At 44.1% G+C, this 12,991-nt stretch overlaps 1 protein-coding gene across 4 annotated transcripts in view; it reads right to left on the reverse strand.

Moving 5' to 3' along the window:
* Positions 1-132: 132 nt before the first annotated feature.
* The window catches only part of THSD1 (thrombospondin type 1 domain containing 1), a 36,264-nt gene continuing 23,405 nt past the window's right edge, over positions 133-12,991 (reverse strand). For 2 of the 4 annotated variants that reach the window (XM_074987103.1, XM_074987112.1), the window contains 2 exons: positions 11,266-11,424; positions 884-4,575 (listed from right to left, as the gene is read on the reverse strand). In XM_074987103.1, coding sequence (XP_074843204.1) covers positions 3,194-4,575; positions 11,266-11,424 — 1,541 coding nt within the window. In that variant the 3' untranslated portion in view covers positions 884-3,193. Of the gene's footprint in view, positions 4,576-11,265; positions 11,425-12,991 lie in introns of all 4 variants that reach the window. The other 2 variants (XM_074987121.1, XM_074987127.1) reach the window with 2 other exon arrangements.

Below are 12,991 nucleotides of genomic sequence, written 5' to 3' on the forward strand. Positions count from 1 at the left end.
TTTGGCTAGGAAGTCAGAAATGGTTGCGAGGATGATGCTCCAAGACCTTTCACTCACACATTCATCTCAGATTTTAGTAAAATTTTCAGGGCCTGTAACACAAGCTTAATTTTTTTTGAATCAAGCAACGCTGGGAAAGCTGTAGAGGTGGATATTCAGTGTGAAATTTTACATGCTCTGCTTCCTGGTGGCTAGTCTGCCTAGAGATATGAGAATCAAACCTTGTTCTCCAGTACATCCCTTTTGACTGTAGACAATATATTGGTTAAAATATTGATTGATGTCCATTTTTGCTTCGACTGTGTTAGTGCACCACCTCTGGGGTGGCAGCCTAAGAAGAATGCCTGGATACCCTCAGTCCAATTGGTAGCACATACCCATGAGAAGTGAGAATCACACCTGTGGCTTTGGAATGAGAATCATGCTGGTCACCATCACTTCCTCTCATCCTACTCTGTTCTTCACACTACTAAAGCCGTACAGCAAGGCCATAATTATGTACCCAGAGCATTTTGTTAAATGAAAAGTTACCAAAACAAATCAGAGCTAACCTGGTGGCTCTTACCAACCTTGATTTACCATATAGTGCAGCCCTTGACACAAAATCCAGTAGCAATAAGGAAACTTCTATCAATATATAGGCATGAAGGCTAGTGGAGGTGGAACAATTGCTTCAGTCTGTTCAGGCTGACAGGGCACATCTTATAAACATTATTGCTTTGGTGACAACTGCAGGACAAAGCTGCCAGAAGGTGCTTGCACACACCAAGATGCTGAAAAGCAATTTCAGTGCCAAGGAGGCAGCACTCTCCCGGCCCAGAAAGTCACTGAACACCTTCCAGCCACTCTCTGGGACTAGAATATTTTACTAAGGATCAAAACCAATTTAATCAAAAAAGCCCTTTACAGGAGGGATGGGGGGAAGATGTACCTAATCCCTGAGAAGAGGGGCCACTAGATAGAACCCTGCAGGTGTTACAGTACTTTGGGGAGTGCCCTGCAAAGCCTAGTACAAACCTCAGAATATGTTTTAGGCTATGTCTACACAGCACAAAAAAACAAATCTAGGGCAGTGTGTTTCAGTCAAATAACCTGGGCTTGCAGGGCTTGCACAGCAGGGCTAAGTAGCAGTTTAGACTTTCCTGCTCTGTCTGCAGTCCAAGCTTTTAGACCCTCCTGCCCTCACTGTGTTTCAAAGCCCATGCTCCAGTTCAACCCTAAACAGCTACACTGCTAGCTCCCGTAGTACAAGTCGGTGGACTAAGCCTCTAAGATTCAGTGCTGTGTGTCTTATTTTGCAGTGGAGCCACACCAATTGCTTACCACATGTTGAAAAGTCCCTGTGGCTTGGTTCCAATCAGATCTGAGTTAGACAGCTGGGCTCTGACACTTCCCAGGGTACATTATGCACATTGTTGCTGCAGGGTGCCAGGCTACTGTTTAAAGAAGGGTGCTGTTGTATCGCGCATAGTATTTTCTCTGGTGCCACAGGAGCCCCTCTTTTGGGAGGCTCAACTAGGTCAGTTGCAAGCCTTCAAATAGCTCTTCCAACACTGCATTTTGTTCCACTGGTTTCATAGAATCATAGAACACTAGGACTGGAAGGGACCTCAAGAGGCCATCGAGTCCAGCCCCCTGCCCCAATGGCAGGACCAAGTACTATCTAAACCATCCCTGATAGACATTTATCTAACCTGTTCTTAAATACCTCCAGCAATGGAGATTCTACAACCTCCCTTGGCAATTTATTCCACTGTTTGACCGCCCTGACAGTTAGGAACTTTTTCCTAATGTCCAACCTAAACCTCCCTTGCTGCAGTTTGTTCATAATTTACTCATACCTTGCTGTAAAATCTGTTAACTTGTTTAAGGAAAAATAAAAAGACAACATCTAATAAAGGCAAAGAACTCTGCAATGGGGGTGAGAAGGTAAGTGGTCTTTTACTGTCTTCTACAAGCAGGTAGAATATAGTACTGCAGTAAGAGTTGTGTCAAGCACTCATTTGTTAATGAATTTTCTGTTCACTTTCTATAATGGCTTTCTAGTCTTTTCCACATGTTCGTGTAACCTCAAGCTTTCCTGACACCAACAGCATCAGAAAGCAATTGTCAAAGTTTTGTAAGTGAGAACTTGCAAAAACCAAAAAATTAACAAGATTTCATGAAAGAATTGCTCAGGCTTTCATCTAAGTATGGAACAGGAAAAGCACCATCTTGTTGCTACAACTAATCACTACAGTTCAGTTGTGTGATGGAGTGTATCAGTATCACCCTGGGCAAGCAAGGGAGTTAACCAGTCATTTTGAGCCCAAGAAGATATGTCCTCTCAACTTTGTTGCGCATGCTCCAGTTGGATGGAAGAGTTCACTCCAGTGGAGGCTAGCAAGAAAGATGGATGTGCGTTGCCAGCTTCTGCTGAGGCACCACCAGACTACAGAAGCAAGTCTCCCCAGCTATATTACAGGGGAATCCCACCTGTGGAGGATGATGGAGAGACCAACCTTCTGCCCTGTTTGTGATGGTTTGCCCCATCCAGGAGGCCCAGAAGCTCTAAGTGACTGGTCAGTTCAACCCTGCCCTGAGCAGCAGGGTCCCTAATTGTGTTTGTGTGGTGCAGCTGAGACTTGCAATGACTGTGGGGTGGATTATCTCAACCCCACACTGCCCAAGCAGGAGAAGCCCATCCCCAAAGTATGCACAGAACCCCACAACAAATAGTGAATTTTACAGACACACTGAAAACTCTTCATAACCTTGACTGAAAAAAACCCATGAAATAATTCATTAAATAGCATTGAAAAACAGGTGTTAGAGGATACTGTGATTTGCTGGTGGTTGGCCCACATGCAGAAAACAGAGGCTAAAATGACTGGATTCATGATTCAGCATCAATTATTCATTGAGCATTTATTCTTTTCAGTGCTCTATAGAATAAAATTAGTCAGCTTTTGTCTGTGTCACACTATCATTTCCATTTGCCTTCCCAGGGCTTGTGTGTGCATTAGATAAAACAATGACATTAAAGCCCTTTCTATGACTTAAAAAGAAATGCATGACCACAAGTCAGGCCAAAAGATTTTCCTCTTGCCTCAACCAGCTGGAACCTAGGGTCTATCATTGTTTTTATTATAAGCTAACATCTTTTTGCAGCTCTTCCCTCAGAAACATCCCCTATATTGTTGTAATGAGTCATTCAGATTACCAGTTTCTCAATACTTAAAGTACTTGTTTCATCTTCTTCATTTGAACCAAAATATCCAGGCAGGTCAATCATCCACTGCTCTGATTCTGTTAAGCCAAAGGAATTATTATCATAAAAGGCAAATTCAGAGTCCGCGGGGAAGCTCTGGCATTTGTCCTTCCTGCACTGGACAGGGCCTAGGGCTCTGTCTCTCTGATAATTCTCTCTCAGCGTTGAGATGGGTTCTTTCCTCAAAGCCCCTCGATGGTTTGGCGAAGGGCCCCTTCGATTTCTGTTTGATTCTGGTTTGTCAGCTCCTGCTACTTTGTCTGGAGGCTGACGGTCACTGACCAGATCCAGCCTCCTCACTGGAGGGCCCCCTTTGTGGTGGTATTTTGTGTTGTGACTTAGCAGTTCTCCGGTTAAGACAGTGCAATTTTCAGAACTTGGATCAACATCTTTAACTGTTGGCCGGGACTTGTCTTCCAGTGCCTGACCCCATGTTCTGGTCCTGGCACTATAAAGAGGAATCTGCCGCGAAGTAAGGGTGGACATGCTCCGTTCCCTATAGGGCCTGACCTTTTTAGTTTCGTGGAAACTGGCTGTTCTTCTGAACTGTGAGTTTCTGTGACATCCTCTCTCTAATGGTTCCCCTTTGTTATCTTGGTATTTCAGGTGTGTTCGTGTCAGGAGGGTCTGACTAGGGCTCATTACAGGCTTGGCCTGTGACAGCACAGAATCCGCCCTAGAATTAGATTTTTCCCTAGGGCATTTGGGATGACTGAGTGGCTCCTCCAGAAATGGTGATTTGATCCTGAATTTGTGTAGCGCAGCCTCCTCCTGGTTTTCTGCGCCTGGGGGAAGCACAGCCCTGGCATCAATAACGGTGTCAGTCAGAGGTGTCTGAGATACGTGATACACCTTTGTGGTTTCAGTCAGGCCTTTTTTCTTCATCTCTTTCAGCTGCTGCTGGGCCAGGCGATAGCTGAAAATGGGTGGGATTATTTTTTGAGCATTTGCCTGAAAACTGTCACTGACTGAGATGTCCTCTTCTTGTGCCAACTGAAGGCCCCTCCTGTAGGTCAGAGGTATGTTAACAGGCTCACCGGTATGCACTTGAGGGGCATCACTGCCCTCGGAAAAGCTCTCCTGCGGCTTGCCAGCCTGACAGATGTTCTCTTCATCGGAATTCTTGCGGCAGCTGGGTGAATGGACAGAGTTACGGTGTGCAGAGGTGCTGCACTTCTGAGCTCTGCAGAGCTTTCTCCACAGGGTGATGAGAACTGTGGCCAGGATTATGAACAAGCACAAGGAAATGCCGGTGGTGGTGACTATATTATTAGCTTTCTCATTCTCTTGGTGCTGTACAGAAGGAGGGGTTGTGGGCTTTACAACTGCAACAAAGAGTGAATACATGGTTATCCAAGTTGAATTTTCATTGGACACTTGCAGTTTTAGATAATCAATTTTACAGTTTAAAAAAAAATATATAAAATGCAGGTTGAACCTCACTAGTCCAGCGCTCTCTGGTCTGGAAACGTCCACGGTCTGGCATGATTTTAGTTAGCCCGATGTCCACTTATCATGGGTTTGGCCAAATTACCCATGGTCCTGGTTCTCAGTGTTCTATGCTGTTATTTAGCTGTAATTTACCCCTGTCTTCTAAGAGCCCGGTTAACAGTGGAAATGTTGGTAATGCTGCTAGACAATACTGACCTCCTGTGGTCTGGCAAATTCTCTGGTTCAACACCAGTCAGGTCCTGAGGGTACTGGATTAGAGAGGTACAACCTGTATGTTAAATTGTCTATTTACCAGAATGTCCCTACCTCACATCTGTTTTCTGCGGAAAAAAGTCTGGTTTGCCGCAGCAAATCTACCTGCTTTATTTTGAGAGCCCCACAGACCCATCTACCCTTTAAAGTTCATTTGCTACCTGTCTTTGCTAGTCTCATCTCTTTTCATGATGACATAAGAATATTTTATACATCGGGTCCACACAGCTTTTTGTTAGGTTTGAGTTTTATAAATCCCCTGGGAAGCTTTTTGGAGGAGCTTGTAAGGTTTCTAGAAAGGAGCAAGCACATAGCGGCAGTGTGACCTGCTGGAAAGGGTATCAATCTCTGCCCTTGGTAAGTTGTCTGACCTTGGGCAAGTCACTGCACTACCAGACCTTAGTTTCCCTAACTGTAAAATAGGGATAGACTCGCCCATTTTGGACACTTGGAGACATACAAGTAAGTGCTATCCAGGAATTAACAATCCTTTATTGGATGTGATATTTTAGGTTAGCCTAGTGGTTAGGTCAACTCAGCAATTCAAATTACTGTTCAGCTGATTACAAGGCTTTTGAAAGGTATTTGTTTCCCCTTGTGGCAGGCGGAGCCCCCAGTGTGAAAGGTAAATATGTCATGAATCTTGAGTAGCTGGCATGAGTGAGTAGTGTGAATGGTTGGCATGAGTGAATGGGCTGAAGAAAGGCCATCCTGAGTCAGTGCTCCCGTGGATTATGGATTTGTTCATCACTTAGGGTCTGAGCCAGTGCCCCTGTGGATTATGGACTTGTTAACCGCTTTGAGAGGAGAACTGTATGATGAGAAAAGCAGAATTACACAGGAAGCAAGTTCCTAGATAAAAAAGTTAACAAGGAAGAAACAAAATCCAAGGACACTCTGTTGCTCATCAGTGGTGGCTGAGGCAAGCAGAAGTGGGCTGATATAAGTAGGATGTTCCAAAATTGGTCATGGGCAAGCACCCCACCCAGACTGAGGTGTCTGACCAATGAACTGAGCAGCACCCCATCTGGGTTGAGGGGTACAACCAATGAACTGAACATCACTCCCTCTAGCCTGCCTCTAATGAAGAGGATAAATATTACATCAATTTTCCACATCTCAGAGTCCATCAGTTCGGTATAATGGGGTGACGTGCACATCAGACTCTCGCCTCAGTCAACTAACCAACATTACCTGAGGTCTGGCCAGCCTCAGAGGAGGAGTGAGTGTATTGTGAGTGGGTTTATGAGTGTGTACATACTTAAATGGCTTAAGAATTAGGCTGTTAAATTGGGATAAAAATGAGATCATTCACCATGCAAGCGACACACTTCTTTTGATTTGCTTTCTAATTGTTAACTATTCAGTTTAAACATGTTTTTTAAACTGTTGCCATAGGTGCATGCAATCAGATATTTTTTGCTGTGGAAATTAATCATCCTCTGAGTTCTTAGCTGGGACCTGATGCCAGCCTGACCAACTGTGCAGCAGCATCTGTTTGGTAACAAGTGCCTGAACAACCCCGAGGTTTGGAGAACAGATGCTATGAGAATGTTTTCCAACTCTCACACAGCATTACACCACGGGGGGCTGTGGCCACACTAGCCCCTCCTTTTGTAGTGGCTATGGTAATGTGGCACTTAGGAATATGCTAATGAGGCACTGTCATGAATATGCAGTGGCTCATTAGCATAGTGGTGGCTGCACATGAAACACACACTGCCTGTGTAGCCTGGGGCCTTTTGAAACAGCCCCGATTCGAAAGTCCTTTCTTCCCATTTGGTTTTGGGAAGAAGGGACTTTTGAAATCAGGGGTGGGGTCATTTCAAAAGGTCCCTGGCTACACGGGTGGCGTGCGTTTCAAAACGCATGTGGCCACTATTATGCTAATGAGGCACTGCATATTCATGACAGTGCCTCATTAGCATATTCTGAAGAGCTGCATTACCATAGCCCTTCCAAAAGGAGAGGCTAGTATGGCCACAACCTGGGAGTCAAGCAACAGAGTATTCCCCATAGCCATTTGGTTCTGAGCTAAGAAGGGTGCAGGGGTTTTAGGTGAAGGGATAGTTCAGTGGTTTGAGCACTGGCCTGCTATACTCAGGGTTTCGGAAAGGACATGTTAATGAGGGAGTTTGAAATATGCTAATGAGGTGCTGCCATGAATATGCAGTGCCTCATTAAGCATAATGGCAGCCATAGAGATTCAAAAGTGCCGCTTTCAAATTGTGTGCTGCCCGTGTAGCCGGGGGCCTTTCGAAATGAGGCCCAAAACTTCAAAAGCCCCTTCTCCCCATTTGTTTTGGGAAGAACATAAGAACGGCCATACTGGGTCAGACCAAAGGTCCATCCAGCCCAGTAGCCTGTCTGCCAACAGTGGCCAGTGCCAGGTGCCCCAAAGGGGGTGGACCAAAGACAATGATCAAGCAATTTGTCTCCTGTCATCCATCCCCAGCCTCTGACAATCAGAGGCCAGGGACACCATTCCTACCCTTGGCTAATAGCTTTTTATGGACCAAACCTCCATGAATTTATCTAGCTCTTTCTTAAATTCTGTTATAGTCCTAGCCTTCACAGTCTCCTCTGGCAAGGAGTTCCACAGGTTAACTATGCACTGAGTGAAGAAGAACTTTCTTTTATTAGTTTTAAACCTGCTACCCATTAATTTCATTTGGTGTCCTCTAGTTCTTGTATTATGGGCACAAGTAAATAACTTCTCCTTATTCACCCCCTCCACACATTTCATAATTTTATATACCTCTATCATGTCCTCCCTCAGTCTCCTTTTTTCTAAACTGAAAAGTCCCAGTCTTTTTAGCCTCTCCTCACACAGGACCTGTTCCAAGTCCCTAATCATTTTAGTTGCCCTTTTCTGAACCTTTTCTAGTGCCAGGATGTCTTTTTTTTAGGTGAGGAGACCACATCTCTACACAGTATTCAAGATGTGGGCGTACCATAGATTTATATAGGGGCACTAAGATACTCCTTGTCTTATTTTCTATCCCTTTTTTAATAATACCTGACATCCTATTTGCCTTTTTGACTGCCTCTGCACACTGTGTGGATGTTTTCAGGGAACTATCCATGAGAACTCCAAGATCTGTTTCCTGATTAGCTACAGCTAAATTAGCCCCCATCGTACTGAAGTGTAGTTGGGGTTGTTTTTTCCAATGTGCATTACCTTACACTTGTCCACACTAAATTTCATTTGCCATTTTGTCACCCAGTCACTCAGTTTGCTGAGATCTTTTTGAAGTTCTTCACAGTCTGCCTTTGTCTTGACTATCTTGAACAGTTTAGTGTCATCTGAAAACTTTGCCACCTCACTGCTCACCCCCTTCTCCAGATCATTTATGAATAAATTGAATGGGATTGGTCTTAGGACTGACCCTTGGGGGACACCAGTAGTTACCCCTCTCCATTTGGAAAATTTACCATTTATGCCTACCCTTTGTTTCCTGTCTTTTAACCAGTTCTCAATCCATGAAAGGACCTTCCCTCTTATCCCATGACAACTTAATTTACATAAGAGCCTTTGATGAGGTACCTTGTCAAGGGCTTTCTGGAAATCTAAGTATACTATATCCACTGGGTCTCCCCTGTCTGCATGATTGTTAACCCCTTCAAAGAACTCGAACAGATCAGTAAGACATGACTTCCCTCTACAGAAACCATGTTGACTCTTGCCCATCAAATTATGATGTTCTACGTGCCTGACAATTTTATTCTTTACCATTGTTTCAACTAATTTGCCCACAACTGACGTTAAAGTTACCAGTCTGTAATTGCCAGGGTCACCTCTAGAACCCTTTTTAAATAGCGGTGTCACATTGGCTATCTTCCAGTCTTTAGGTACGGAAGCTGATCCAAAGTACAGGTTACAAACTAATGTTAATAGTTCTGCAATTTCCCATTTGAGTTCTTTCAGAACCTTTGGATGAATGCCTATTATGTCAATTTCCTCCTTTAATACAAGGTACTATAGTTCACCCATCTTATTAGTCAGACTTCTAGTATTTGTGCAGAAGCATTTTAAAGATTTGCCTCTGCTTATTTGTCTTCCCATCCCAGAGGTATTAGATTCTTTTATATGTGATTGTTTGTCTGATCTAGGCCATTGTTTGATATCTCCCCTCCTCTGTTTTTTTTTCAAAGTCCTAGGGATCATTTCAAAAGGCCCCCGGCTACATAGGCGGTGTGCAATTTGAAAATGGCACTGATTTGTGATGATGGTTATGTTCAATTGCTACTGCCCAGAGCTGGACAGAAATCAGGCACATGTGTATTATGTAACAGCAACAAAGGGTCCTGTGGCACCTTATAGACTAACAGAAAAGTTTTGAGCATGAGCTTTTGTGAGCACAGACTCACTTCATGAGATGCTGATTCTTCACTTCTTCAGCATCTGATGAAGTGAGTCTGTGCTCACGAAAGCTCATGCTCAAAACTTTTCTGCTAGTCTGTAAGGTGCCACGGGACGCTTCATTGCTGTTACAGATCCAGACTAACACAGCTACCCCTCCGATATTTGACACCGTGTATATTATGGACTGTCTCCCATATAAATTCCCAACATGCTGGGAAATGGCATGAGCTAGACCACTGCTTCCTGAAGCTCCCATTTACCAGCGGGTATCTATGTCCACCGGGAGCTGCAGGGCCTGGTGCCTGTGGACACTCAGGTAAATAAACCATCTGGCAGCCTGCCAGTGACTAACATTGATGAACTTTGTGTGGCTGGCACAGCAGAGTTTCTCCAGCAGTACTCCCTCTAATTTTGTCCATCCACAGGTGGAATAAATTTTGTTAGGTGCACCAAGACACATGGATGTGCATCACCAATAAGTACACATGTTGCTGGCTATGGGTGCTCTGCTAATCAGCTGGGCAGCACCTGAATCTCTCCTGGGAGGCTGCCCAAGCACTCAGCTCACAGAGAACACTGTTTCCCACTCCTGTACTGGAGGTTTACCATCCAAGTAGCGCTACAAAATTCTTAGAGTCACACAGTAGGATCAAAAGAGAAACAGGATCAGAATCTGGCCAAGTGTAAGTAGGGCTGTTATTGAAGTCCATGGAGTTACTCCAGTTTTATGCCAGTGGAACAGAAAATAATCTGGAACTGAATGTTTTAGTTATTCATATTTCCTTCTTCCACTATTTTCATTCATTTTCATTTATTTCTGCTTCTCCTCTTCAGCCCTCCAACCAGGGTTCCAACCCTCTGTGCTAGCTTCTGTTACTCAGTTATTTGCTCCAGCTGCTGGACTAATGAATACAAATATAATAATGCTGAAACAGCCTCTCTGAGCTGGATCAGAGGGTGGGCTGACACTACTATTTACAGCACAAAATTAGCTGTACTCAGAGATGGAGCACAGTGCGAAAACTTCTTTTAAATTCTACACCTGGTTAAATAATTCAGGCTTAATTCTGTGGTGGCATAAATCTGACTTTGATGCAGGAAGATCAGCAAACAGGTGTGAGGATAACTTGGCAGTAAGCCAATGTGACTGGCCCAGCTGAGACATTCTGTGAGTATGCAAAATGGTTGCATACTGATTTGTGCAGAGGGAAGTGTAGCAGAAGATTGTTATGCTTGGGAGACTGGAAGTCAATAATGTGGATTGAAAACACTAAGGGCTGATGGCCAGGACGTACTGACTGCCATACCCCATTTGGCTATACATACAGTTAATATATTCTCAGTCTATTCCATGCAGACTTCTGGTGTTAGCATATCTGAAACATGTTTTCATTACTGGCAGTATATTTTCCGTATATATTTTGAGATACATTAAAATCTCTCTGCTGTCTAGAAGCTAGTGATAAAGCTGCACTGTCTGTGTGACTCTTACTAGCTTCCTTTGCCCGAGCAACTGTAATAGACTGAGCCAGATTCATCCCTATTGGGAGGCCTCTGATCAGTGACTCTCCCCCAGCCCATGCACAATACTCCCTTCCATGCTGGCAGATGTGAAGGTAAAATGGAATCCACCTCCCTGGTATGAGAGTATCTCCTGCCAGGCCATGTTGCCTGGATTGCTCTATCCTCAGCAAATGCACATAGGGATAGTACTGCATGGCTTTCTGTGAGCCAGCTGGTGGAATCTGCGCCAGGGATCCTGGCCACATTGTAGTCAATGAGAGATGTCCATTGACCTGAATGTGGCCAGGCTTTCACCCCCAGTGAATAAGAACTCACAAAGACTGGTTTTAATGCTGTAGTTTCTCACACATGCATTTTGCTTTCACCAGACAAGAGAGACACACGTTAAGGAGCAAGCGTTAAAGAAAGCAGGATCACATACTGGAGCATTCCTCTAGAGAGCACAGAGACGTCTCTTTTGGTGTCCCCACACAGCCTGGTTTTGCTGGGAGCGACGTGAGACATTCTCTGTGTCGTTCACGGACACCATCCCCACAGGTCACGCTGCAAGGACTCCAGGCCTGCCACAGACTCCATGCTTCTGTGGGTACATGAGATCGTAGCAGTGAGGCATTCAGTCAGCTTCATTTCAGCTGGCAGCCAAGCTTCCAACTAGCCCACCTTCATATAAAAACAACTCAATCCCAACTCTGTAATTATAACACTGCAAGGTAAATAGCGACCAGGGCCTTCATCTGCAAAGCTCCCACCACCTCTCCCGGCAGCAGGATTCCACTCCTAGGCCATGTCTACACTACCATTCATGCCAGCAAAATTTATGGTGCCCTGGGGTGTGAAAAAACACCCTCCTGAGTGAAATAAGGCTTACCCAACATACGTGGCAATGTGCACAAGGCTGTGTATGCAAGACAGCTTGTCCCGCTGACACAGCTACTGCCATTCATTGGGGGGTGATTTAAATATGTCATGGAAGAACTCTCTTTTGACAGCACAGAGTGGCTACTTGAGTATAGCTGTGCCACTGTGAACTATTTAGTACAGCCATAGCCAGAGTCCATTAACTTAGATCAGCAGAAAACTCCTTGTACAGCAGCAGATAGAGAAGAAGCAATGTGTCTTTCTAGTGACTCAGCTGTTTAGGCATTCACAGGGCCCAGTTCCTACCATGTGTTCACTGATTTTATAATCACATCACTTCTGACTTCAGTGGAGTAAGCCCTGATTTATTCTGCTGTGAATGGAGACTGAGGCCCAAAGGGATTATTGATAAAGCAGCACTGGCTTCTCTCTTTTTGGCTTCATAGCAGATAAACACAGGGGGAGGGACAGCTCAGTGGTTGGTCCATGGGCCTGCTAATCCAGGATAATGAGCTCACCCCTTGAGGGGGCCAGTTAGGGGCTTAGGGCAAATAGATTAAAAAAAAATGATCAGGGATGCTGCTTGGTCCTGCCAAGAAGGCAGAGGTCTGGACTTGATGACCTCTGTAGATCCCTTCCAGTTCTACAAGATAGGGATATCTCCAAATAGGTAAGTGAACAACTAGTTTAACAGTTTTTAGAGGTCCTACTCGTTTATTTTTGCAGGGACTCTCAGTAAGGAGGTCTAGGATGAACATTTAAAATGTTCTTTAAGTGGGCAGAGTTGGAGGCATAATGCTAATAGAAACCTTTTTATTGCTTTAAGTGCAAGGAACACAGGTTTTTGTTTAAATGTCAACGTTCTTTTGCTGTGTTCATAAGTCAAACTTTACAGGAGTGAGAACCCAGTAGGTGAACCTGCCAACTGTTGAATGCTATAAATAACATTTAGAAAGAAAAACAGAAATCACACCCTTAAACACCAATAAAATTTTTTAGACCTGGTGTGATTTTTTTGGAGAGACAGAACAATGTGTGACACCTATCTCAGGCCTGTCCCCTTTAAATATTATTAGTTGTCTTATAGGCAACTAGTAATAATTAACTAATAATTTGATATTGACCAGAACCAAAACCGTTACATTAATTAGTAACATGCAAAAGGTAAAACTATATAAATGATGGAAAAGTAAGTTAGGGTTTCTTTTTAACTCTCCTTCTCTAATAATGAATAGTGTTGCTAGTACTAATACAGAAGGTGAAAGTTGTTTTCAATTATAGGATTCTTA

Source organism: Carettochelys insculpta, chromosome 1 (genome assembly GCF_033958435.1).
Source record: "Carettochelys insculpta isolate YL-2023 chromosome 1, ASM3395843v1, whole genome shotgun sequence".
NCBI classification, from domain to species: domain Eukaryota; kingdom Metazoa; phylum Chordata; order Testudines; family Carettochelyidae; genus Carettochelys; species Carettochelys insculpta.